The 27,691-nt window shown below is 39.7% G+C and overlaps 2 protein-coding genes across 5 annotated transcripts; one reads left to right on the forward strand and one right to left on the reverse strand.

The window, feature by feature from the left end:
* Nucleotides 1–8: 8 nt before the first annotated feature.
* Nucleotides 9–15,650, reverse strand: LOC133576171 (phospholipase A and acyltransferase 2-like). Of its 2 annotated transcripts, XM_061929206.1 has the most exons (5): nucleotides 15,637–15,650; nucleotides 7,332–7,433; nucleotides 1,855–1,980; nucleotides 1,472–1,770; nucleotides 9–1,405 (listed from the first exon to the last, which is right to left on the reverse strand). In XM_061929206.1, the coding sequence occupies exons 2-5, from the start codon at nucleotides 7,420–7,422 to the stop codon at nucleotides 1,325–1,327; spliced, it is 597 nt and encodes a 198-aa protein (XP_061785190.1). In that variant the 5' UTR covers nucleotides 7,423–7,433; nucleotides 15,637–15,650; the 3' UTR covers nucleotides 9–1,324. The 2 variants fall into 2 exon arrangements, with proteins under 2 accessions (XP_061785190.1, XP_061785191.1); XM_061929207.1 differs by lacking the exon at nucleotides 15,637–15,650 and having other exon boundaries at nucleotides 1,855–1,975.
* angel2 (angel homolog 2 (Drosophila)) lies at nucleotides 10,892–27,327 on the forward strand. 3 transcript variants are annotated; one of them, XM_061929188.1, is made up of 9 exons: nucleotides 10,892–10,981; nucleotides 18,256–18,971; nucleotides 19,050–19,270; nucleotides 19,339–19,408; nucleotides 21,902–22,332; nucleotides 26,341–26,476; nucleotides 26,545–26,614; nucleotides 26,682–26,812; nucleotides 26,902–27,327. In XM_061929188.1, exons 2-9 carry the CDS (start codon nucleotides 18,263–18,265, stop codon nucleotides 27,072–27,074), a joined length of 1,941 nt encoding a protein of 646 aa, XP_061785172.1. In that variant the 5' UTR covers nucleotides 10,892–10,981; nucleotides 18,256–18,262; the 3' UTR covers nucleotides 27,075–27,327. The 3 variants fall into 3 exon arrangements, with proteins under 3 accessions (XP_061785172.1, XP_061785173.1, XP_061785171.1); XM_061929189.2 differs by lacking the exon at nucleotides 10,892–10,981 and adding an exon at nucleotides 15,075–15,248; XM_061929187.1 differs by lacking the exon at nucleotides 10,892–10,981 and adding an exon at nucleotides 15,718–15,874.
* Nucleotides 27,328–27,691: the final 364 nt, after the last annotated feature.

Raw genomic sequence — 27,691 nt, forward strand, 5'->3', positions numbered from 1 at the left:
AAACATACTTTTATATGGGACTTTATTGTATTATATGTATAGTACATGTTCCAAAAAGAAAAAAGCATAAAACGAGTCAAAGTGATGAAGCTTAGTGTTACGCTCATGACTTGGTGTAACTAAACATTAAAGTTAAAGTACCAATGATTGTCACACACACTAGGTGTGGCGAAATTATTACCCTATAAGATGAAGGCAATTGCATTTTATGAATATTTTAAATATATTCAATGTTTATAAATGAATATTTAAATATACTAAATGTAATAAAGGGAATAAATATTCAAAATAAGATCATTAAATTAAATCTAGTTTGGTTACGCCATCATGAGCGCAACACAAGGTTGTAAAAGTTTCAACTACAATTTTAAATAAGATGTCAAAAGCAAACTGAAATCAAATACACACAGCTTAAAGATTGATCAATACCTATTTAAAGGTTGTAATACATAAATATGATGATTTATCAAAATATAAAAGAAATATACCTGAACAGAACGCTCATGATGGTTACACCAAAAAGTAACGCTATGAATTGCGTTTTTGGAGCATTTTTATGCCATTTCCAAGCATCTCCTTTTTATTATCATTAATTTTAAATGGTCAAACTAATGCATATTATATATGCATGCCCTAGTAAACATAAAGTCATATTTATTTAGATTGTTACATTTTGAAGTACATTTGTGCAGGTGAGTGCGAATGTACCCATTACCAGAGCTGTACACCATTAGATACACTCACGTAGTGTCCAGCGTTTATTTACTCAACCGCAGAGAGTCTTAAGCCTAATGTACTATATGTTGCTGACTCCTTTGAGTTGAAAAAATACATTCCACTCTAGTCCTGTAGGAGGCAGTAACGCTCATAGTAAAGTGGGCGTGAACTGTCTCATGCAACAATCTTTTTCCCCCACAGCTCCACCTGCTGGATCTGATGAGTCACTGCAACACTTGACACCTATTGCAAAACTCAAATAGGAATTCATCTACCGGTACTTGCGCTTTTATCCGGATCTGCACCTAAATGTTGTTCTGTGTATTTCTTTTAGGTTTTGTTGATGAAAGCATAACCAGCAATAACGACAAGTCAGGTAGATTCATAATATTAGGAACAGCTGTTAGTAGCATATAGTACATAATAATACAAGTCAATGATGATGATGACGACATCAGATGAGCGACATCTCCTGGACTGTGTGTGTGTCTGTCTGTCTGTGTCCGTGTGTGTGTGTGTGTGTGTGTGTGTGTGTGTGTGTGTGTGTGTGTGCGTGCATGCGTGCGTGCGTGCGTGCGAGTGTGTGTGTCTCTAGAAGCAGTCTTCATTAGTTTTCTTTGGAATCCACAATGTCCTGGAATTTGGCTGTCGCGGCCTCATTCTCCACGTTTTTGGGCTTGGTGGGTATCTGAAGGAAGTGCATCAGAGGTCAAAGGTCATGCGGATGTTTCCACGGTTAAAGTTGAAAAAGTACCTGGTTGCACACAGCCTTCCCGAAGCGAACAAACGTGGCAAAGTGTTCGCAGTTGAGGGCAAAGAGATCGTAGGTGAGCTCTTCATTTACCAGGGCGTCGCTGCGCCGCCTCATGTCTTCGGTGGAGGACGGCGTGAAGGCGTGCCGGTTGTTGCAGATCAGGATGTGAGTGCCAGCGGGGACGTTGACCTCACCAAGCGGCACACAACGTATCTTGGTGGCTCCCAGCAGGAGGTCACCGCAGATGGGAAACAGGTTTTGGAGGGACATGCGAAGGTTTCCCATGATGGTGCTCTCCTCTGCAGCAACACATAGGAAGTTGTCATTATAGAGTAGGGGTCAAAGGTTAAATGACAGCCCCAGGTCACATGACGCAGCCTCACCTGCGACTGCAAAGTGGATCACATGACCGTCTTCGTGGTACACACCCCAGTGAGAGTAGCCGATGGGGTAAGAGAACTCGATCAGGTCACCGAATTTGGCTGTGGACACGATCTCCTCGATCTGTGCTTTCATACAAACATGGCAGTCAATTACAGTCTTGTAGAGACATGTAAAGTAACTATATATTTATTTTTTTTATATATATATATACACACATATATATTAGTATTATATATAGTAAATCTAAATATATATATTTATATATACATATCTAAATATATATATAAATAAATATAAATATGTATTTATTTATAAAGATTTGAAGTTAGTGTAGTGATATATATATATTAAATATGTATGTAACGTAATTAGATAATACATCGAAACAAATTTGATATCTAAATTACTTATATGTGTATATGTTTATTTATACAATATGCGTGTATATCTAATATGCGTGTGTATGTATATTTTTATATGTCAAAATTAGAATCATTTTAATTTACAAGAAATATGAGGATACACTTCACACACACACACACACACACACACACACACACACACACACACACACACACACACACACACACACACACAAATATATATATATATATATATATACATATATATATATATACACAGGTTTGAAGTTAGTGCAGTGATATATTATATATTTTACACATATACAGTACAGGCCAAAAGTTTGGACACACCTTCTCATTCAATGTGTTTTTTTTATTTTCATGACTATTTACATTATAGATTGTCACTGAAGGCATCAAAACTTTGAATGAACACATATGAAGTTATGTACTTAACAAAAAAAGGTGAAATAACTGAAAACATGTTTTATATTCTAGTTTCTTCCAAATAGCCACCCTTTGCTTTGATTACTTTTTTGCACACTTTTGGCATTCTCTCGATGATATTCAAGGTAGTCAACTGAAATGGTTTTCACTTCACCGGTGTGCTTGAAGCTCATCGAGAGAATGCCAAGAGTGTGCAAAGCAGTAATCAGAGCAAAGGGTGGCTGTTTTGAAGAAACTAGAGTATAAAACATGTTTTCAGTTATTTCACCTTTTTTTGTTAAGTACATAACTCCAAATGTGTTAATTCATAGTTTTGATGCCTTCAGTGACAATCTACAATGTAAATAGTCATGAAAATAAAGAAAACCCATTGAAATGAGAAGGTGTGTCCAAACGTTTGGCCTGTTCTGTATGTAACGGAAATAGATCAATCAATCAATCAATCAATCTTTATTTATATAGTCCTAAATCACAAGTGTCTCAAAGGGCTGCACAAGCCACGACATCCTCGGTACAAAGCCCACATACGGGCAAGGAAAAACTCACCCCAGTGGGACGTCGATGTGAATGACTATGAGAAACCTTGGAGAGGACCGCATATGTGGGTAACCCCCCCCTCTAGGGGAGACCGAAAGCAATGGATGTCGAGTGGGTCTGACATAATATTGTGAGAGTCCAGTCCATAGTGGATCCAACATAATAGTAAGAGTCCAGTCCATAGTGGGGCCAGCAGGACACCATCCCGAGCGGAGACGGGTCAGCAGCGCAGAGATGTTCCCAGCCGATGCACAGGCGAGCGGTCCACCCCGGGTCCCGACTCTGGACAGCCAGCACTTCATCCATGGCCACCGGACCTGTGCCCCCCCCCCCTCAAGGAAAAGGGGAGCAGAGGAGAAAAGAAAAGAAACGGCAGATCAACTGGTCTAACAGGGGGGCTATTTAAAGGCTAGAGTATACAAATGAGTTTTAAGATGGGACTTAAATGCTTCTACTGAGGTAGCATCTCTAATTGTTACCGGGAGGGCATTCCATAGTACTGGAGCCCGAATAGAAAACGCTCTATAGCCCGCAGACTTTTTTTGGGCTCTGGGAATCACTAATAAGCCGGAGTTCTTTGAACGCAGATTTCTTGCCGGGACATATGGTACAATGCAATCGACAAGATAGGACGGAGCTAGACCGTGTAGTATTTTATACGTAAGTAGTAAAACCTTAAAGTCACATCTTAAGTGCACAGGAAGCCAGTGCAGGTGAGCCAGTATAGGCGTAATATGATCAAACTTTCTTGTTCTTGTCAAAAGTCTAGCAGCCGCATTTTGTACCAACTGTAATCTTTTAATGCTAGACATAGGGAGACCCGAAAATAATACGTTACAGTAGTCGAGACGAGACGTAACGAACGCATGAATAATGATCTCAGCGTCGCTAGTGGATAAAATAGAACGAATTTTAGCGATATTACGGAGATGAAAGAAGGCCGTTTTAGTAACACTCTTAATGTGTGATTTAAACGAGAGAGTTGGGTCGAAGATAATACCCAGATAAAGCATCTAAATAAATGTAATATCCAAATTACTACACTAACTTTAGTTGTAGTTACAATTGTAAGGCAAAACCTCTGTTATTTACTACCATTTATTCTAACTGTGGGCTGTATCATTAAGAGTGCCCGTGCGCTCTTGCTGATCAAATTTACAGAGCTGTTTCTGCACGTATTCGACGATTGCAATGGTTTGAATCTGCATTTTAATTTCATACCAAAGTGAATAGGGAAGTTTGCCCAACATGTGAAAATACAATACAACCTGCGATAAAGCCATATTTTCGAGGGAAATCACCAATATACTGCCATATAGATCCGGTGCACACACACACGGTTCTGATGGTGGGGGAGGATGCCGGGACAGACCTGGCAGGCCCAAACGTATAGTGAGGGTCTGCTGGGAACGCCTGGCAGAGTCCCCCGTCAGAGAGACTTTCAATTACCACCTCCAGGAGAACTTCAAACATGTTACGAGGGAGGCCCTGGATACCGAGTCTGAGTGGACCATGGTCCATGCCTCTATTGTCGAGGCAGCCAATCTGTGGCCGCAAGGTGGTCAGTACCTGCCGTGGCGGTAATCCCAGAACCTGTTGGTGGACACCAACGGTGAAGGATGCCGTCAAGCTGAAGAAGGAGTCCTATCGGGTCCTTTTGGCTCATGGGACTCCGGAGGCAGCGGACAGGTACCGACAGGCCAAGCGGTGTGAGGCTTTGGTGGTTGCACAGGCAAAAACTCGGACATGGGAGGAGTTCGTAGAAGCCATGGAAAACAACTTCCGGATGACTTCGAAGCGATTCTAGACCACCGTCCTCCGCCTCAGGAGGGGGAAGCAGTGCACTGTCAACACTGTGTATAGTGGGGAACTCCACCATACACAGTGTTAAGTACATACTATTTGTTACACAGTGTTAAGTACATACTATTTCTGGGGTTGAGGTTGCCGAGGTAGTTAAGAAGCCCCTCAATGGCAGGGTTTCCGCCCGGAATTCCTTAAGGCTCTGGATGCTGTGGTTGACAATACTCTGTGTGGACATCTAGATTGGCAGACTGGGGTGGTGGTTCCTCTATTTAAAAAGGGGAACCGGTGTTCCAATTATCGTGGGATCACACTCCTCAGCCTTCCCAGTAAGGTCTATTCAGGTGTACTGGAGAGGAGGCTATGCCGGATAGTCGAACCTCAGATTTAAGAGGAGCAGTGTGGTTTTCGTCCTGGTCGTGGAACTGTGGATCAGCTCTAAACTCTCAGCAAGACGTACCGCCAGCTCTAAACTCTCGGAGGGGGATGGGAGTTTGCCCAACCATTGTACATGTGTTTTGTGGACTTGGAGAAGGCATTGACTGTGTCCCTCAGGAAGTCCTGTGGAGAATGTTTAATTCTTGTATATTGGACTGGCTTTTACTTTTAGTTGAGTGCATTATCTAAAGAAAATAATAAGCTTTACTGACTTTGATACATTTCCAATGAGCCTTCGTCGCTATTCGTTACCTTTTGTTTTGGTTCCGCAGCTAATTGTTGCAAGAAGTACTACAATGCTCAGCACCAATCAGTGCAAAGAAGGTGTATGATTGGCTCTCTGTGTGAGGCACCAAAATAAACAGAAAGTTACATTGTCCGTGTTCACAAAATACACGTGTTTTGTCTCCTAGAGGGGGCGTGACAGAAAATAATTGAGAACCACTGGGGGGGGGGGGGGGGGGGGGGGGGGGGGGCTATATTTTTTCCATGAGTTTGAGGCCTGTTTGTCGCCCCCTATTGGTTGTGCTAAAATAGGCTCCCATACAAGAAATATAGATATCCTTTGAAGTTGCATAACCATCATTAGACCATCCATCCATCCATCCATCCATTTTCTACCCCCTGTCCCTTTTGGGGTCGCGGGGGCGCTGGAGCCTATTTCACCCTGTACAAGTCACTACCTCATTGCAGAGCCAACACAGATAGACAAACATTCACACTGACATTCACACTACGGGAAATTTAGTCCAGTACTTCTGATATAGTGGGGTGGGCATGATGAGGTTTCAGGGGGTGTGAGAAGACAACACACAAGTCTTCAGCTGGGTGGCATGTAGGTGCTGATGTCAGCAGCTCAGGTAGTTTGTGAATGTGTGTGTAAATGGGTGAATGGGTGAAGGTGACAAACGCTTTGGGTATTGTGTAGGACTGTAGGTATAGTAAAGCACTATATACTGTAAATAAACACCATTGACCATTGCTCAATTGTATTTCAATTTAAGGGGTTGTGAAAAAAACCAAGGGGGGCATGACAAAACATAACTGATAAGCACTGACGTAAGGCGACATACAAAAAGAAACACTTTTTAAAAAACAGTTCTACTTTTTATTTGTATACCTTCTATACTTAAGTGTATATTTAGTTATAGTATTTCAACACTTGTTGGAAGTACAACTTGCTGACTTACTAACACCATTTCCTGCAAGGGATCTCTATTTTTACACAAGTATGACAGTTACTTGACAAAAGACAAGGTAAGTTATGACGTATTTTTATGGAAAACAAAATGCGTGTAAGGCGTGTTCACATGGCGACACGCCCCAGTCAGTGTGTGTTCAAGCAGGTTGGACCGCATTATTTACACGTTCTGGCAGGTTGTGTTAATTTGACGCTGTGAAACTCTTATATGTGATAAATGTTGTCTATTTGTTATTTATCATTGCCGAACAATGTATTACCATTGCCATACCATAATATCTTATCATTGCCATACCATAATATCTTACCATTGCCGTACCATAATATTTTATCATTGCCAAACCACAATAGTCCATCAGAGCACATCAAACTGCATAAGAGCATCACTTTTATATACAGTAAGGTGACTTATTATTACATACAACACATGTCAAATTAGAACTCCCTGCATGTTTAATATGCTCATTTGTATTTAAAATGCTACATGCACTGTATAACAACTGTGTCACTACTGAAGTATTACCGTTCTCATTCATGTACATATAGTATATAAGTACATCATCTCTCTTTAACAAGTACATTGATCTCTAAAGCTATTTAACACAAGCCACCTCAGATTTATGTCTGTTTTACATATAATCACTGCTGTCTTTGCATGTGTAGTAATAATCCTTTGTGTGCTTCTTACCTGCGTCTCTAGGTTCATGGTGGACTCCTCTGACTGGGTGGTGCTGAGGTGTGTGTTTACTCAAATCAAGTTTCTCTCCTTGCCAAGTCATTCCTGTGTGACCTGATTTGATGTCAGAATTAGAACCATTTTTATTCACAAGAAACATGAGGATACACTTCACACAAACATGCATATATATGTATGTATATATATATATATATATATATATATATATATATATATATATATATATATATATATATATATATATATATATATATATATATACAGTATATATATATATGTATGTTTACTGAGCATTAGTCAACTACACATTCACATAAAGTTTGTGTGCCGGACACAAAAGGGCTGGTAGTACGTAACTTTAGAAAGCAAAATGTAATTGTTTTACTTTGTATTTGATATACAGCAGCTTGTATTTTATGTTGACTTCCGTCAGGGAGGGGGGGGGGGGGGGGTAAGGAACTTCCAGTCGTAGTCTTTTTTTGAATCTTGATTGATACACAAGCCTCCAGCTAGGTAGCAGCACTGCTCAAATTAATCAACAAGGTCAACCAGGAAATATGACCAAGTATACGTACGTAACTCTTCAGTTTATTGGTAATGAGCATATAAATACTTATTGTCAGGTTCTTATTAGGATTTCCATTCAGGGGGTGTGAGGAAATGTTTTGTCTCCTAGAGGGGGCGTGACAGAAAATAACTGAGAACCACTGGTCTACGCAGAAGTCATGAAGTACACAGACTTTGATCCTGTACTTGAAGTATTAAAGGTGTGTTACATGTAAGTGTTTGTATTTACACAGAAATTTCCATCGCCTATAGGACGCAGCTGCCACGAAGATGGATGAGCATTTTTTATTCCAAAGAGGTTCCTGGGTGAAGCTAACATTACACGGCTTTGTCATGCTGTAAAAGTGTGTTTTGTGTACCACTCTTATATACAAGATTACCAAATGATTGCACCAAATGCATGCGTTTAATTTTTAATAACAATTTCTATATGATGTATGTGTATACATACATATATATGTGTGTGTGTGTGTGTGTGTGTGTGTGTGTGTGTGTGTGTGTGTGTGTGTGTGTGTGTGTGTGTGTGTGTGTGTGTGTGTGTGTGTGTGTAATAATAATAATAACAATTAGCTTTATTGTATCCAAATTTGTCTTGGACATCAAGACACAGCGTTTTACATACATACATACATACATACATACATACATACATACATACAAACAGTTCATCCTACAATACAGTGACGACAGTGAACAGTGCGCAGGTATATCAGTTGGTTAGGAGATCACACATTACACTCCCCCCGTATTGCACTATCCCAATATTGCACTCCTTATTATTGCCTCCGGTTATTACAGTAGTTTTCTGTTGTTAAGAACTTTGATTGACAGTGGGAGAAAGGAAAATCTATACCTGTTGAGTTTGTGTGTTGCTGTACTGTATCGTTTACCATTTGGAATCAACACAATTTCTCTATGAATTTTGTGGTGTGGGTCACGGGTAATTTTAAGACCCTGCTTTCTCGCGTTCTTGTCGAATACTTCTCGAAGGGAACAAAGGGGCTGCATGCCAATTATTTTACCAGCCCTCTTGATAAGGTTTTGAAGTTGGGTTTTGAGTTTGACAGACAGATTTCCAAACCATGTGGAGATGCCATAATAGAGAGATAGTACTTTATTGATTCCTTCAGGAGAGTTCCCTCAGGAAAATTATAACAGTGTGTTTGTGTATGTATGTGTGTATATATATATATATATATATATATATATATATATATATATATATATATATATATGTATATATACACATCCATTTTCTACCGCTTGTCCCTCTAGTATGTATATATATCCATCCATGTTCTACCGCTTGTCCCTTACGGGGTCGCGGGGGGTGCTGGAGCCTATCTCAGCTGCATTGGGGCGGAAGGTGGAGTACACCCTGGACAAGTCACCAGCTCATCTCAGGGATATACATATATATATATATATATATACATATATATATATATATATATATATATATATATATATATATATATATATATATATATATATATATATATATATATATATATATATATATACATACAGTATATATATATATATATATATATATATATATATACATACAGTATATATATATATATATATATATATATATATATCCATCCATCCATTTTCTAACGCTTATTCTCTTCGGGGTCGCGGGGGCGCTGGAGCCTATCTCAGCTACAATTGGGCGGAAGGCGGGGTACACCCTGGACAAGTCGCCACCTCATCGCAGGGCCAACACAGATAGACAGACAACATTCACACTCACATTCACACACTAGGACCAATTTAGTGTTGCCAATCAACCTATCCCCAGGTGTATGTCTTTGGAGGTGGGAGGAAGCCGGAGTACCCGGAGGGAAACCACTTACGTAGTCACGGGGAGAACATGCAAACTCCACACAGAAAGATCCCGAGGCCGAGATTGAACTCACGACTACTCAGGACCTTCGTATTGTGAGGCAGACGCACTAACCCCTCTTCCACCGTGCTGCCCTATGTATATATATATATATATATATATATATATATATATATATATATATATATATACACGGTGTGGCAAAGTTGGGAGAGTGGCCGTGCCAGCAATCTGAGGGTTACTGGTTCCATCCCCACCATCTACCATCCTAGTCACGTCCGTTGAGTCCTTGAGCAAGACACTTCACCCTTGCTCCTGATGGGCCTGGTTAGCGCCGTGCATGGCAGCTCCCGCCATCAGTGTGTGAATGGGTGGATGTGGAAATAGTGTCAAAGCGCTTTGAGTTCCTTAAAAAAAGTAGAAAAGCGCTATACAAGTATAACCCATTTACCATTTACCATATATATATATATATATATATATATATATATATATATATATATATATATATATATATATATATATATATATATATATATGTCTACACACATTCATCATGTAGAAATTGTGATTAAAAATTGAAAGAATACATTTGGTGCAATCATTTTGTAATCCTGTTTCTAAGAGTGGTATGCAAAATATTTACATTGAATACATTTGGAATACCACGTGTAAATTACATTGCATGCTTTATCATCTGATAACCGTAATACAATGTTGGTTACCTCTGACAGTGTCCATCAAAAATCCACATTATTGTTTCTTTAAAGGTAAACTGCACTTTTTGGGGGAATTTTTCCCATCATTTACAATCCTTATGTGAGACAAGAACATACGTCTTTCTGTTTTCTTTGCATTCTAAATAGTGAAAAACTGCTAGCAAGAGGTAGCTAACAATGCAGGTCATAGGAAGTGTCAGGCTTTCCCCTGACAGTTTGGTTGTGTTAGTTTTTCCTCTGTGTGTGTGTAGTATTTCCTGTCAGCGCTCTTGTTTTGGTTCTGTTTCCTGTTTGTCTCCCTGAGTGCTGTGTCCCCTCAGCTGTGGCTGATTGGCACCTGGCCACACCTGGTGTCAATCAGCCAGCTGCTATTTATACCTGCCCTACCCTCCAGTCACTGCTGGATTATTGTCATTGTCATTACTACCTGTCTTAACACTTGTCGTTGTAGCTCTGTCTACTTTTGTTTCACTCTGCTCAGGTCCTAGTTCCTTCGTGTCACAGTAAGTGTTTTTGTTTCTTATCCAAAGTTAGCCTCTGTGCTATTTTAGTTCATAACCAAGTTTGTTCTCCGCCTTGTGCGCGCCTTTTGTTACCCTTTCGTTTGTTGTTTTGCTTTAGTGTTTAATTAAATCATGTTTTCTCGTACAATGCCTTCCGCCTTCTCTGCATCTTGGGGTTTGTCACCTACAAACTCTGACAGGAAGTAAACTATTCCACCTAAAAAGCCCTCTAAAAAACTGCTAACAATACTCCATTTACATGTCATGGCCTGCATATTAACCAAGTTACAGTGACATTATCATACTTGCCAACCCTCCCGAATTTTCCGTGAGACTCCCGAAATTCAGCGCCTCTCCCAAAAACCTACCGGGACAAATATTCTCCCGAAAATCTCCCGATTTTCAGCCGGAGCTGGAGGCCACGCCCCCTCCAGCTCCATGCGACCTGAGTGAGGACAGCCTTTTTTTTATGACGGGAGGACAACAGGGTGACAAGAACTAAATCATCCAGACTAAAGATACATTGTATTATGTTTATCTTACCTAAAAATAAATATATTAATTTTTTTTTTAAAAACTAAATACATTTTTACTATATTTTGCTAAAAACATCAAAATTGATTGTATTTTTATTTGTATTTTTTCTGACTCCTTATTACATCCAGCCATAAAATTATACATTAAAATAAACATATTGGAAATAATAAATTTTAAATGATCATAATTCATTTAAAATGACCATATTTAATTATTAATATAATTGCTTGTTTATCAACAACTTTAGCATTTTATTCATTACATTTTGAAGCTCTCAGAAGCCAAGTTATGTTATATTCCTTAAGATTTATTTATGCAAGTTTGAAGTATCAATTATCTAAACACAGTTTTGTTTGCATATTTTCAGAATGTAGATATATATATATATATGTATATGTGTATGTATGTATATATATATATATATATGTATGTATGAAATACTTGACTTGGTGAATTCTAGCTGTCAATATACTCCTCCCCTCTTAACCACGCCCCCCACCTCCCGAAATCGGAGGTCTCAAGGTTGGCAAGTATGCATTATTATTGTATGTGCTAATGCCAAGGAACTACTTTTCTGGCGTAGCAACACAGCGCCTTTCTCACAGAGACACTCACACAGCGGCCACTAGCGAGAAGCTAGCTATTGAGCTGCTACAGAATCACCTCTGAATTTGTGCAGGTAAATTCTAGAACATAAATCATGTCTCACACATGTATAGAAATGGGACCTATTACCTCCCTGCTTGGCACTCCGCATCAAGGATTGGAATTGGGGGTTAAATCACCAAAATGATTCCCGGGCGCGGCCACCGCTGCTGCCCACTGGTCCCCTCACCTCCCAGGGGGTGAACAAGGGTGAAGGGTCAAATGCAGAGAATAATTTCGCCACACCTGGTGTGTGTGTGACAATCATTGGTACTTTAACTTTATAGTAGAAGGTTGTAGCCATAAGCCGAGAAGTTGTTCACCTTTAAAATTCCGCATGTTAGTAACTAAAACTCCGGAGTGACTAAATCAGTGGATACTGTTCCCAAGCACAGCCTGACTTTACTGACACTACTGACTTTATCACTCATGCATCCTGCATATTACACACTTACTGCACATCACAAGCTTATCGCACATTACAGACCATGCACCTGGCTTTTTTTTTTTGACATTTTTTTGTCACTATATATTTCTCTTATGTATATATTTGTACTTTGCACTAAATTTGGTAAAGTCTTACTTGTATATAATGTTGATAGGTGACTAGTATATGTCTTGCTGTAAAGTATGCACCTAGAGTACTTGCTTGCTCAGTGAATGTATACTTTTCGATTTGTTGTATGTTTAGAGAGCTAACAACTGCCAAAGACAAATTCCTTGTACAAAAGTGAATATGCAAGTATTAGGGCTGCGAATCTTTGGGTGTCCCACGATTCGATTCAATATCGATTCTTGGGGTCACGATTGGATTCAAAAACGATATGTCCCCGATTCAAAAGGATTCTCTATTCATTCAATACATAGGATTTCAGCAGGATCTGCTGACATGCAAGCAGAGTAGTAGATTTTTGTAAAAAGCTTTTATAATTGTAAAGGACAATGTTTTATCAACTGATTGCAATAATGTAAATTTGTTTTAACTATTAAATGAACCAAAAATATGACTTATTTTATCTTTGTGAAAATATTGGACACAGTGTGTTGTCAAGTTTATGAGATGCGATGCAAGTGTAAGCCACTGTGACACTATTTTTTTTTTTTTTTTTTCTATAAATGTCTAATGATAATGTCAATGAGGGATTTTTAATCACTGCTACGTTGAAATAGTAACTAATATTGATACTGTTGTTGACAATATTCATTTATGTTCCACTACTTTTGGTTTGTTCTGTGTCGTGTTTGTGTCTCCTCTCAATTGCTCTGTTTATTGCAGTTCTGAGTGTTGCTGTGTCGGGTTTGGTTTTGGAATTGGATTGCATTGTTATGGTATTGCTGTGTATTGTTTTGTTGGATTGATTAATTAAAAAAAATAAAAATAAAAAATAAAAAAAATAAAATAAATGAAAATAAAAATAAAAAAATAAAATCGATTTAAAAAAAAAAAAAAAAAAAAAAAAAAAGAGAATCGATTCTGAATCGCACAACGTGAGAATCGCGATTTGAATTTGAATCGATTTTTTTCCCACACCACTAGCAAGTATACTTGGCCAAATAAACTTGATTCTGATTCTGATACTGATTCTCAACTTAGACCTAAAGACATCGCTCGGAAGACTAAAAATGGTGATAGTTTGTTTGAAGCATTTTTTTTTTTTACCTAAGGGGTATTTTGAATTGAGCAGCTCGCTGGGAGCACAAGTATAGTGCTGAAAGATACAACCATCCCGTCAGTCAGCATTCCAGTGAAAGCTGACATTGTAAGTGACGGTTTTCTACAAACATTTAGCACTTGTCTTAAATGCTAACGGTAGGACAATGATTTAGCGTTTCAATTTAGTTGGATCTGCTTAGCACCTAACTTCAAAAAAGTGTAGCTCATCCTTCGTATATTCAGGCTAAAAATAAATGAGGTTCTGAATCATCAATTGTCCCAAAGTAATCATTGTCCCTCACGACGTCTGCCATTATTGGGGGTAGCAAACACAGAACACGCTCTTGATGCTTTTGTTGTTGACGAAAGTAGTGTTTGTTGCTGTGCGCTCTGTGAAATCAATGATCCCAGGAGAGAAGTTCCGATAATGCCAACAATTACCAAAATCCTGTAAATTTTAAGTTTTCATAAATATGCCTGTTATTACAGTACACAGATACTTACATTTCTCAGGGGATTCAATCTGACTAGATCTCGTCTGACTAAATCGAAGACTAGATCTGACCAATCTCAGTCTATGAGTATGAACTACGTGGATAAGAGACTGAACAGAAAAACTGAACAGTCCAGTTGCAATTTGAGAATATATACATTAATGACCTGGATGAATGAGAAGGTCCATAGACATACTTGCAGCATTATATCAAATGTTGTTGGAGGTGTTTAGAGGGCTTTATAAGCGACATAGGTCAGTCCCCAGTACTTATAATTATAGCCGCCTCATTTTTCACTATTTAAAACGCACAGAAAAGAGAAAGACGTGTGTTCTTGTCTCACATAAGGATTGTAAATTATATGCAGAAATCCCAAAAGTGGGGTTCCCATTTAAAAGCAAAGTGTTTGCAGTGGTTGTCATTAACTGATCGACATAATAAGTGTCCACTGTATTACAAACATAATCATTATCCCAGCATAACTGCAAAAGTTGTGTGATAAAATTTTGTGGGATAGGATGCTAATTCCTATTTGCTGGCACCACACTTAATTGAGTGATGTTGGCATAATGTTAAAATATCAAATGTATCCCTTTCTCTTTAAGTCACGATAATTAATCAAATTTAAGTCGCATTAAAATAGGCTCACTGTCCCTCAGAAGACACGATTGTCTCCGGAAACATTTTCATGAATTTGGGGTCGCCAGAGAGACAAAAGTCCAAATAAGGTCCAGTGTGAAGGAGGCAATGATGACTGCAGACCACCCAAACTCTCCGAACATCGGTACTAAAACATTTCGTTTTTATCAACGTCTACGACATGGCCTGTGTTTAAATTAAGCATAATAATAACAATATGTCGCTCCACAAAAGGTGACATTTTGTTTTCGTGCACTCAGCTGCTTTTCTTGCTCGCAGGATCGAGGATTACTACCACGTAAGTACAACTGGATTTCCCTTCTTTAACGAGATTGTCCTTTTCTTTTTCAGTCAGGGAAAGGGTGGCTGTAACTCCATTTTCATATGTAATGTAAAGCGTAGTATTGTATACATTGTAACTGTACTAGAATGATAAAACTAATAAAAATAGCTTACTTAACTAAAAACTACAAGTCCCACTCCAGTAGGAGGAAGTGACAACATATTTGCTGCGTTCAGGAGCTTTCAAATCGATGTAATTTTGGCTAGTCACACCAAGGTGATTTACTTGTGTAGAATAAATTAGCTGTACGTATATAAAATTAAGAGCAATCATTGGTATATGTATTCAAATTGAGGGTTAAACCATTAAAACAACTCGGTTATTTTATGTACAGCGTGTGTACCTGTTACAATAACGCGAATCAGTACATCAGTACAAATGTCCGTTAGTCTTAAATGCATCATTGGATTTGGCGACACTTGATTACGCCATCAATGACGTCTAATGTCGAGGACAAGCCTGAATGTTTTCACCACAGTTGTGAGAAATTTGAATGTTTGTTTTGGACCCCATAACTACGCTTATTCACTTTGAACGTCTACTTGTCGGGGCGACAATGACTCCTGAACTACCCGTGAAACGTGAGTGATAGCCAGGACGAAAACAAAAGAGTTGCGAGTCGTTACATTTTGAACCAGAAAAAACAGCGAGGATTCATTAGGAAGACCATTGAGAAACACTTGTGTTATTTTTAACTCCCTTGTCTGATATTCTTATAATTTTAAACTTCAAGCCGGATGGGTGTAAACTAAATACGTTGATCTGTGAATTCCCTATACAGTAAACTCAAAATAAGAACAGCTATACAGTATAGGACATATTGTGTATGGCTTTTCATCTTTCGAGTAAGGAAGCACCCTCAAAGTTCGATATAATATAAGTGTAATAATGTTCATTGTCATTTCTGTATTATTAATATATATTTCACTAACTGCTTCTTTGCTATCACTTTTTACATCATATTTGTACATATACTATTTGTTGATGTTGTTCTGTTGTTATTATTATTGTTATTGTTGTGTTTGCTGTTGTTGTCGTCTCTCTGTCTTATCCCCCTCTTGTCCCCACAATTCCCCCCTCTGTCTTCCTTTTTCTCTCTTTCTATCCCCTCCTGCTCTGCACCAAATAATAATATAAATACATTTAATAAAGTCAAATACAAATAAGGCAACAAGAAAAGTATCCCACGCTTGTCTTTTGTAAAGTAAATTTGTACAGCAAATATGGGCATCTCCATCAACAATATGATTTGCCTAAATACCGTATTTTTCGGACTATAAGTCGCAGTTTTTCTCATAGTTTGGCCGGGGGTGCGACTTATACTCAGGAGCGACTTATGTGTGAAATTATTAACACATTACCGTAAAATATCAAATAATATTATTTAGCTCATTCACGTAAGAGACTAGACATATAAGATTTCATTGGATTTAGCGTTTAGGAGTGACAGATTGTTTGGTAAACGTATAGCATGTTCTATATGTTATAGTTATTTGAATGACTCTTACCATAATATGTTACGTTAACATACCAGGCACGTTCTCAGTTGGTTATTTATGCCTCATATAATGTACATTTATGCAGCCTGTTGTTCACTATTCTTTATTTATTTTAAATTGCCTTTCAAATGTCTATTCTTGGTACATTTCCCCAAAAAATGCGACTTATACTCCAGTGCAACTTATATGTTTTTTTCCTTCTTTATTATGCATTTTCGGCAGGTGCGACTTATACTCCGGTGCGACTTATACTTCGAAAAATACGGTAACTGGACAGGACAAAAAAAAAAGTTTGATATAACGTGGTCGTTGGGGTCAATAAAATACAGATGGCGTTATTCCCGAGATTGCATTTTATACAAGTTCTTATTTTTACCCTTTTCTTTTGGAAATAATACAATAATATGATCCCCAAACGTCACGTTACAGAATGGGGCGGGCACTATCCACTCGTAGGTTTGGACATCACTTGGTCGATATTTGCCGGAAAAGGGTGGAGTGCCATCTCCGGGTTGGGGAAGAGATCTTGCCCCATGTGGAGGAGTTCAAGTACCTCGGAGTCTTGTTCACGAGTGAGGGAAGAGTGGTTTGTGAGATTGACAGGCGGATCGATGCGGCGTCTTCAGTAATGCGGACACTGTATCGATCCGTTGGGGTGAAGATGGAGCTGAGCCGGAAGGCAAAGCTCTCAATTTAGCGATCGATCTTTGTCCCGTCCTCACCTATGGTCATGAGCTTTGGGTTATGACTGAAAGGACAAAATCACGGGTACAAGCCGCCGAAATGAGTTTCCTCCGCCGGGTGGCAGGGCTCTCCCTTAGAGATAGGGTGAGAAGGATAAAGTAAAGCCGCTTCTCCTCCACATTGAGAGGAGCCACATGAGGTGGTTCGGGCATCTGGTTAGGATGCCACTCAGACGCCTCCCTAGGGGCGTCCGAGTCGTCACCGATATAGTGTTAGGGCATGTCCGACCGGTAGGAGGCCACAGGGAAGACCCAGGACACGTTGGGAAGACTATGTCTCCCGGCTGGCCTGGGAACACCTCAGGATCCCCCGAGAGGGGTTGGACGAAGTGGCTGGGGAGAGGAAAGTCTGGGCTTCTCTGCTTAGGCTGCGGCCCCCACGACCCAACCTCGGATAAGCAGAGGAAAATGGATGGATGGTCGATATTTTGTCATTTTTATTTATTTTTGTCTTAAATTTTGTCTTTTTGGCGACTTTCATAAAGATTTACTGTGTACGATTGTAAATACGTGATAATTTGGTGAAAAACAACACAATTGACTTTGTTGGTGAAAAGGTGCAATGTAAACGGGCGAAAACTCGTGGTCCAAGGCACGATCGCGTTGTATACAACATCCCGTTATATGGGACCGCACCATATCGAACTTTGACTGCATGTCCAAACTGATGCTTGTGTTTTTCCATGTCAGGACAATAAAATGTTGTTCTTCCTATTCCAGCTGCCTCATGTTTATCCGCAAGTTGAGCTGCTTCAGCGCCTCCCTTCTCCCCCAGCACATCATTGCATCCAGGCTGAGCTCCAAGAGGAAGAGCAGCATCTCCTACCCCTGGTCACATTCCTGGTTCACCCCCACTCTTCCTCCATGGTTTCAGGGATCTAATTTGCTCCCTCCCTCCCTACCTACTGCCCCCCGTCACGTTATCTCCACAAGGCCAAAGAGTTGGTTTTCCACCTGTTTTGGCCTCTTAATGGATCGCGGAGGCCATGAGCCTCCGTACAAACGGAGGAGGAGCGCTGAGGAGAAAACAGTCAAAGTTGGGGATGTAAACAGAGAAGGAGCACAGCCCCCTGGATGGGTTAAGTCAAACAATGGAGGCAGCAGGAGGGAGCACCATAATCATTGTCATAAAGATGCACAGCCTCAGTCGAACTCTCGCATAAGTGATGCAATTGGGCGAGGAGAAGGCAGTAAGAGCAAATACGTTGCAAAAACTAAAAGTGAAAGTAGAGTTAAAGATGGCGGCGGGCTTGCAAAGGCTCAAAGCGCCTGGTCCAAAGCTGACAAAATATGTTCTAATGGCGGGTATGGAACAGCAGCAGAGGAGGTGCTAGGAGACCAGAGGAGTGATGAAACCTGGCCTCAACTTGGGACATCCTCAAAGCTGCACGAAGCAGCTTGGAAGCCTCCTCCACCTCGACAAGCTCAAATGGAAGGTCAGCATGTTTTCCACATACGATGACTACTAGACTGTTATTACTTCATTGTCACATATTTTTAAACTCGTCTTTTAGGCCTCCACAGAGGATGGGAGGCGTCACCAGCCTGCCGTACCAAAGTCTTGCCACCAAGAGGCAGCAGGGTGCTTGACTTCTCAGTGATGTCCTACAACATCCTGTCCCAGGAGCTGCTCCAGGACAACGCCTACCTGTACCAGCACTGTCCTCCTCACCTCCTGGACTGGACATACCGCCTGCAAAACCTGCTTGCAGAGATCCAGAAATACGACGCTGATGTGAGCCAACTCACGGCAGTGGTTATCTTCCACATACGACCTCTGACCTCCTGTCCTTTTTCTCTCAGGTGCTGTGCCTTCAAGAGGTCCAAGGGGACCACTTTGAAAACCATATCAGACCTGCTCTAGAAGCCCGAGGTAGACCTGTGTGATCAACTCTAAGGCTGAAACGACACGTCGACATAGTCGACATCATCGGTTACGTAAATACGTCGACGCCATTTTTGTGTGTCGACGCGTCGCATATTTACGTCACACTACCGTCATGGCGGAGCGCAAAGCAGACGATGCGAGCGGTGCGAGCGAGGGGAAAAAAAGCACGCCAAAAGTGTGGGAATATTTCAATAAACGGCCTAATAATGTTGTAGCGGCGATCAGCTGTCTCGTCAGCTGACGCGCGAGCTCGCAACCGTGGCTGCTTAGCAACCAGCCAAACCCCACTTAATACAATTATATTTTATCTTAGAGCACATCCGCATCCCTATTCACCTAGGCAACCCCAGGAAATGTATATAATTCGGCATTATTTCGGCCAGTCGGCTTATATGATCAGAGCCGATCAGTTCACGCGCAGGTATAACGCGGCTCCCGTCTCATCTGCTGGTGCGCGAGCCCGGTAATTAGACAGCTGTGTCAAATCAAGGAGGACAAAAGACGCCAGCGCAGAGTGGAGAAAGGTTTAGTTCATTACAGATAACCCAGAGTTGTGCCAAAAGTGTACCAAAAGCTGAACGGACAGCCGAAATATTGCACTTTAGTTCTCTTTGTGGGTGTGGCGCACCTGTTGCGCTGGTGAGATGGGGGGGGGGGGGGTTGTGTGCATGTAGCGTACTTAGTCTGGAGGCTAAATACACGCGGTGTTTTGTGTAAATGTTGTTTAGTAAGGAAGTGTTGATATTCTTTGCTTAGTTTGATAAATGTTGGAGCAGTTTGCTTCATCAGGAGGGTGAAGTCGCTCAACTTAAAGTGTTGGATTTAACTGTGTTGGATCATTGGCTGCTGGTGAAGGCATAGAAAAAGGGGCATTTTTCTACTAGTAGACAGCGTTTAAGATTGAGTGTTTCACTGCTAAATTAATAATATATCTATATTGAATATGGATTTTAAATATGTATCTAAATAGGTGGTTAATTGGTTAGGTATTTATGTATTTGCATATTGGGTTTTCTGCTGCATTTATCTATTGTGTTTCTGGGTTTAAATGTATTTTATATGTATCTTGGTGCATTTATGTTGAGACAATTTATTTAAAATCTGTTTTAACTTAAAGGGAAAAGATGTGTCCATTTTCTTGCACCTGTTTAATGGTTAAGAGTTTGATAGCCTAATTAATAATTGTAAATTATGGGATTGATAATTGATTGATTTTTTTACAGCATGTTAATCTTGTGGTGTTTTGTCCTTAAAGGTTTTTCACCTACTAAAGAAGCTAAAGGCTACTAAAGGCTACTAAAGACAGCTAATGACAGCTAAAGAAACTAAAGTCTACTAACACTGCTAAAAAGACTAAAGAAGAAAAAATAAGCTGTTTCTTCGTTGGAAAAACTGTTGCAAACTGAAGGAAAATAAAAGGAAAAAGTAACTACGGTCTGGTCTTTTGAGTGAAATCCAGAAGCCACATTCAGCATTGGTACATCCCTTCAAGTGTGGGATAAGCACAGCGAAAAAAGCAAAACACTTGACAGTTGTTGTATGCACACTGTGTCGAGCGGAAATGGCCTATCATAGCAGCACAACGGCTATGAACGAACATTTGAAAAGAAAACACCCGACAGCGTTCTTGCCATCACCATCAACTAGTCAATCGTCCGCGTGAGTATACGTTGTCATCATTACACAAAAACATGAGTGTGTCATTTGTATCTGCGTTGTAAATTCATAAACTAAAACACTTTCGCTCTGAGAGGCGCGTTTGGCGTGCCTGTTCAGTGTTTACAAAGACGCGCTCTTCTTTAACGCTAACGTTAATTAGTTGTGCAAATACCTTTTACAACATTAAGAGTTACATATACTATGTACAAACGAACAATTAACTTTCACTTTAATCATACTATCATTGTTGTGTTATTAAGCAAAATAAGCAATACTTTTACTTTTGTTGAAATGTTTACAATGTTACAGAAAATTTCGTTTTGCACTTTTTTTGTATTGGATGTTTATCTTTATTTTTGCACATTTTAAAGCAAAATAAGCAATACTTTTACTTTTGAAATGCTTATACTATTGCAGAATATTAAGATTTGCACAGGATGTTTACTTTTATATTTGCACATTAAAAAGCAAATAAGCTACTTTTAATTTTGTTAAATGTTAAAAGTTTTAAATGTTTACATTGTTACAGAATATTTTGTCATGTTGTTGTCAATGTTTACTGAATGGCCATACTTTTTTTTGTAAATAAAAGTCATGCCTTTTGAAAAAACTGGCCTACATTTATTTTTTCATCTTAATTTTAAATAAAAAATAATAATCGGTAAAAGGAAAAATAATCTAATCTATAGATTAACTGATTAATCGAAAAAATAATCTATAGATTAATCGATAGAAAAATAATCGTTAGCTGCAGCCTTAGTCAACTCATTGTGCTTTTATTGTGAAATGATTACCGGTAGCTTCTATTCTGTATTTCAGGCTACCAGTGTGAGTACAAGAAGCGAACTGGGCAGAAACCCGATGGTTGCGCCATTGTCTTCAAAACCTCGCGCCTTTCGCTCCTCTCATCCCATCCCGTTGAGTTCTTCCGGCCCGGCGACGCCCTCCTAGACCGCGACAACGTGGGATTGGTCGTCCTGCTGCGGCCCAGCCATGCCACAGGAGCCTCAGACTCTTCCAACTTTCTTTGCGTGGCCAACACTCACCTCTTGTACAACCCACGCCGAGGTGACGTCAAACTGGCTCAGCTGGCCATCCTATTGGCCGAGATCAGCCGCTTGTCCCGCCTACCGGATGGCTCCAGCAATCCAGTGGTCCTGTGTGGAGATTTTAACTGCACCCCCTGGAGTCCGCTCTTTAACTTCCTGACCCATGGCTGCTTGGAGTACAGAGGACTTCCCATCAGCTTGGTATGCTTTTTTATTTTTAAAATACTTCCTTTTGGTCTACATAAATAATGATGTTTTTTTGGCCCTCGTTTTTATTAGTCCAGCCCCGGGCTCGGTTGCCATATTTGTAGTTCGAGAGGGAAGCTTCCCGCAAGGAAAAATATTTTATTCTAAGTATATTCTACTTTTGAGCTGCAACATGAATGGCAACAGTGACGGATTTTAGCATCCAACAATGTTTGTAGGAGTCACAGTCAGACCTGGAGCAAAAAGGAACCAAGGAAGACATTTTAGAAGAAAGGCTTGAAATGAATGCATCTCAGTGGTTGGTATTATGTCTGTCGCCCCATTAGTCTTATCATAAAAATTAGTTTTTAGGAAAACCCTTTTTTATATTTTCGGAGGTTGGTGACTCTGTTGTGCTACATTAGAAAGCTAAGCTACACTACAAATCTAGATGATATTTAAACATTGCCAATCTACTCTTATTATTTACCATTTCATCATCTCCTCCATTTCCATTAATAGAAGGCACCGACTCAGTCATTAAAAGTAGCTTTTGGAAAAATCCATCCTTACATTGCCTCATGTGAAGCAGAACTCTTTGAAGTGGTTGGCACACACAAATACATACTTATTCCCAGTTGTAGGCACAAAAGGAAAAAGTCAGGCAGGCATTTTTTTAGTTCTGCAGATTGTAAGTAATCACCCGTGTTGGTAATGTAACCAATAACATAGCATTTTCGTTCTTCAGGTGGTACCTTGGGCATGTTATCGTGCGGACTACAATCGCTCATACGTATATTAAAAACTGCAGATCCTCAGGTAAATTTCTACCATGTATGGATATTCCGCTGATTGCACCGGTGGGAAAAATGTCACAGGTTGTGCAAATTCCAGATGGCTTGTTTAGCAGAAGTATGATGGAGGACAATATTGTTTTATTATCTCTGCAATACCGCCATGGTTTGATTTCAAATTTTTGGGACTTATGCAGATCCCAAATACAAAAAAACATCTACCGATAGGTAAGAAAAGTTGGTTTTGCGTAGACAAAAGTCAGCTGACGCTATCATTGTGCTGATTGGTTAATAGATAATACTGCACCTCATGATTGCACTTAAATACAGTACTTTTCCAAGTAACAATAATAGTACACAATTATGTGTCCATAAAGGGACACACCTTCTAAAATATCTTTATGAGTCGTAAAACATGTCAAAAATGTCAAAATAGAACAAGTTGTAAGACTGTTTTCTAATTTCTTACATTCATTCAAACGGCCAGCAGGGGGCAATCTAGTTGTAGGTAATTGTCATTGACTGCCTATCAATCAATTGGTGCACTATTGTACTCTTAGGTCTTAATTTATTAATATCAAATATCACACGCTAGACAGAGTGTGCAAACAATAAAATAGCGTGTACTATTAGTGGGTGTGTTGCGTGTGATCTACTAAGACTGTGTATCCAATTGTAAAGGTGTTATTTAAATGAGGCTTTTGCGTACATAAGGGACTTTTACCACTGAGACACTTGATCACTTTCTGCACATTCATGTTGTCATGCTCCTACCTGTGTGGTATGTGTTGAACCAGCAGCTTACATTTATAACCTCTAACACTTTTTCTGAAATGCAATCCAGACAACAGAAATATATGCATACTAACATTTAATTCTGTGCGCAAGGCTGTGGATCGCATCACCAGCACATTCGTGCATCTGGAATGACTGAAACGCAAACAAATGCATAATGGAAAGGCTTCTTTTTTTCATGTGGAAGATATATTATAGTAATATGTATTTTAGGTAAATTAAACAACATTAACAAAAACACAAACAGACACAAAACGCATCAATTGAATTCATTTCAATTAGCCCTTTAAGTCATTTAGCGGCTATAAAATTATAAAATGAACTTGCTGAATAGACAATATGTCTCATATGTTGAAAAACACACGTGGGACAGCGTCCATCATGTGTCTTTGCAGCGCGAGCAATGATCCTTTCTCACAGCCGTGTGCGTCTGTGGCACGTCCTTTTCACATGTGCTAAATAAAACGCAAAACAGAGCACCCAAAACTGTGATGAGTGTTGATAAATCACATTGCGGTTGCTGTTTATTATATATTTGTATCTTCTCCTCCCAGTATTGTGGGCATTTTGATGATCAGCATATATTTTGCATATTAAAGAAGACAAAGAGGCAAAATGGATTGCACTCCTTATTCTGCTCAATTAACAGATACAATCCAGGTTGCACACGTTTAGTAGATCAGCTTTGCACATGTTTTAGTACACGCAACCATTTAGAAAATCAGGCCTTAATTGTTGAGTCGTCATCAATTGATGTTTTTTGCAAGGCCTATTGCGATTATTATTAGTAGTCAAAGAGGCCGATGTTCATGGTCATTAAAAGTAAAATATTGGTTCATAAATTAATAAATAAACCGAGTTTAAATGCCTTTAAGCATATGTTTTTTAACATGTTTTCAGGTTTGCAACTTTGTCAAAGTTGTTTTTATCTTAGACAATACACATCAATGTGTTGGGAGCTTGGAATTGATTTCTTATAGAGCGTCTGATTTATAAAAAAAAAAAAAAAAAGCCTGATGCTGATATGGGTCAAAATGCCTTCATTTGCCCTGGCCAATAATTGGTCGATTGCCACTTTTGAGAGCCCAAGTGCGTTCACAGTGAGTAGTACGACAGAATGCAGTACTGTCTGTACCCAGATGTTGCGCTCAAAACACTTAAAATTGTGAATGTGCAGTGATGGACGCTCACTATCGTGGCTACGTGGCCAAAGGAGCGGGAAGTTGAATATTGTGATCGTCATTTTAGTCAGTGTACAATAGGGCTGGGCGATATGGCCCAAAAAATTATCACGATACATTTTTCATATCGTTCAATCTCGATTAATATCCAGATTTTTAATTTTTAAAATAAAGTCTGATTGTTCCATGCCGGATTATACCGAGTACCGTTGCAACCCTACTCTTTATTACTGCAGCAGCTTTAAACACACATTTCCGCCATGTTTGACGGAGGTAATATATGCCAACAGCTGTCATTTTGTTCATATATATACTTGTGTTTACCAGAGGTGCAACGGTGCAGGTAACCCACGCTGCGGCCCGTACCTTGGATTTAGGGTCACAATCTGCTTCTTTTTCGGTACATTTTGGTGAGCAAACTTTATTTTTCCGATTTTTTTCCTCTCGAGTTTTATTTTGCTTGTCATCACAAACTTTGTTCTGCAGTAGACAAGGGGTGTACTGAATACTATATGACTTTTATGAAGTTAACTTTTACTAAACAACACTTTCAAATGGGAAATTATTATTTGTATTCTTTGATTACTTGCATACATCAGTGCCTCTCACTAGTGGTTTGGGAAAAGGCAAGCAGTCACCCAGATTGTGAAGTTTTTTAAAACTCAAATTTAATGAAAATACAATAAAGTGCTGTTTGAATTTGAAGTACTGTAACATGATGTGTACAAACAAATAACAAAATGTTTTTATCCACAAACTCAAAAATTATTTGAACACAAAGTGTCTGCAGAGTTGTGTAGTACATGTTACATCAGAGGAGTTGAATCAGATGAATCAGAGCAAATACAGAAACACAAAGTCTGATTCAAAAATATTTGAATATAAAATGTATTTTTTTCCTGATTGAAAGGGACAGGCGCTAGAAAATGGATGGATGAATTAGTCTGTGTGTTTTTTCTCCCATTCGGGACCAATAGACATTGTGTACCTGCCTGCGAGACCCCATTCAGGGCAGGATTACTGTTATTACGGTTTACTGCTACAGTATCTTCTAACAGACATTTCCGCCATGTTTGATCGAGGTCATTTTGGTAACAGCTGATGTTTAAACTATTGCCCAGCCCGTGTGTACAAAAAGAGTAATGGATTTGACAATACACACACTCAGGTACTCAAGTACACAGTATTCTACTCGAAGTGTAACGATAGATGTATTCCATTTGTAATCAGATTGTGTGTGTGTGCATATGTAGGTGTCGGGTCAGGAGTACTCGAGTGGTCAGCGGCACCTCAATGCTCCCATCTGGTCGGCCAGTTTAGGAATCAACCAGCAGTGTCAGTACGAGAGCACCTGTCCTGCTGCTGAATCATCGTCCCCCTGCGCCACAGGTGACTTGAGAAAGCCACGAGAGCGATGAGGGTCACAGAAAACACTCCCGAACTTTTTATTTGTGCAGTGGTGAAACAAATCTCGAAGCTGACGGTTGAAGAGCTGGCCAACAAAGCTGTTGCTGACGCTTTGAAAAGGTCTTAACTTTCATTTTGCATCTTCAGTTGATCCTGTCTCATGCTGTTAATGCGTGTGCGTGTTCAGGTGGAGGATCGAGCACGGCTTGAAACTCCGCTCTTCTTATGAGCCTTGTCTGATGCCTGACAGGAGACCTGCCATCACCACCTGTCACTCACACACCGCCATGATGGTGGACTACGTCCTGTACACGCCTGGTACGTGCACGCTCATGACTTGCAGACTATAGGAGTCTTGATCAAAGATGGAAATCAACTGGCTGATACTCGGTCTGCTTTCTACAAAGTCTCGCTTCCTGGCGGGCGGGGCCTCCAGCTGCTGGGAAAGTTGTCATTGGTTGACCAGCCGGAGCTGTGGAAAGTCGGCGGTCTGCCCAATCGGCAGCACTCATCGGACCACCTTCCTCTGCTGGTCCGCTTCCGCTGGGTTGTTACGGCAACAGGAGGCAGCCAATCATGACATAAAACTAAGGATCGCCTTTAAGGTTTTTCCAAATTTTTTTTTATACAAGCAAAAAAAAAACCATCATACTTGAAGTGAAGTTTGCACTCAAAATCTTTTTAAAACTTCCTTTTTTGTGATTACCTCCATCTTTTAATCTGTATTAGTCAGCAGGAATGTAGAAAGTCACATTTGCTACCATATTTTTGAAAACATCTTTAAAAAAATATTCATGCAAGAATTTTAACAATGAAAGATTTGATGTGCTGTACCAAGTGCCGTTGTAGTTGAGATCATCCGACTACTTTTCATCCTTTAATATTCACTCCTTCTATAATAATTTGTTCACAATGTGACAACATGCTGACGATTCGTTTACGTCCACATTTGAAGCACACTCACCAACACGTGTACGACATTTGTGAGGTAGCAGTGCACGCTTTTCACGGCATCAGTTTGTGATGCATCATGGGAGAGAAAAAAAATTACCGTGCTGTTTCTTTTTCAATTTGAAGGGTGTAGCTCATAAGCTGCTGGCACACCGTGCATGCAGCTTCTTGATCTCTAAACTGCTGCAGCACGGATGAAATATGAAGGATTATTTCCATAAAGCTGCAGCCTGCGCATATACTGTG

The sequence above is a fragment of the Nerophis lumbriciformis genome, linkage group LG34 (genome assembly GCF_033978685.3).
Source record: "Nerophis lumbriciformis linkage group LG34, RoL_Nlum_v2.1, whole genome shotgun sequence".
Taxonomy (NCBI): domain Eukaryota; kingdom Metazoa; phylum Chordata; class Actinopteri; order Syngnathiformes; family Syngnathidae; genus Nerophis; species Nerophis lumbriciformis.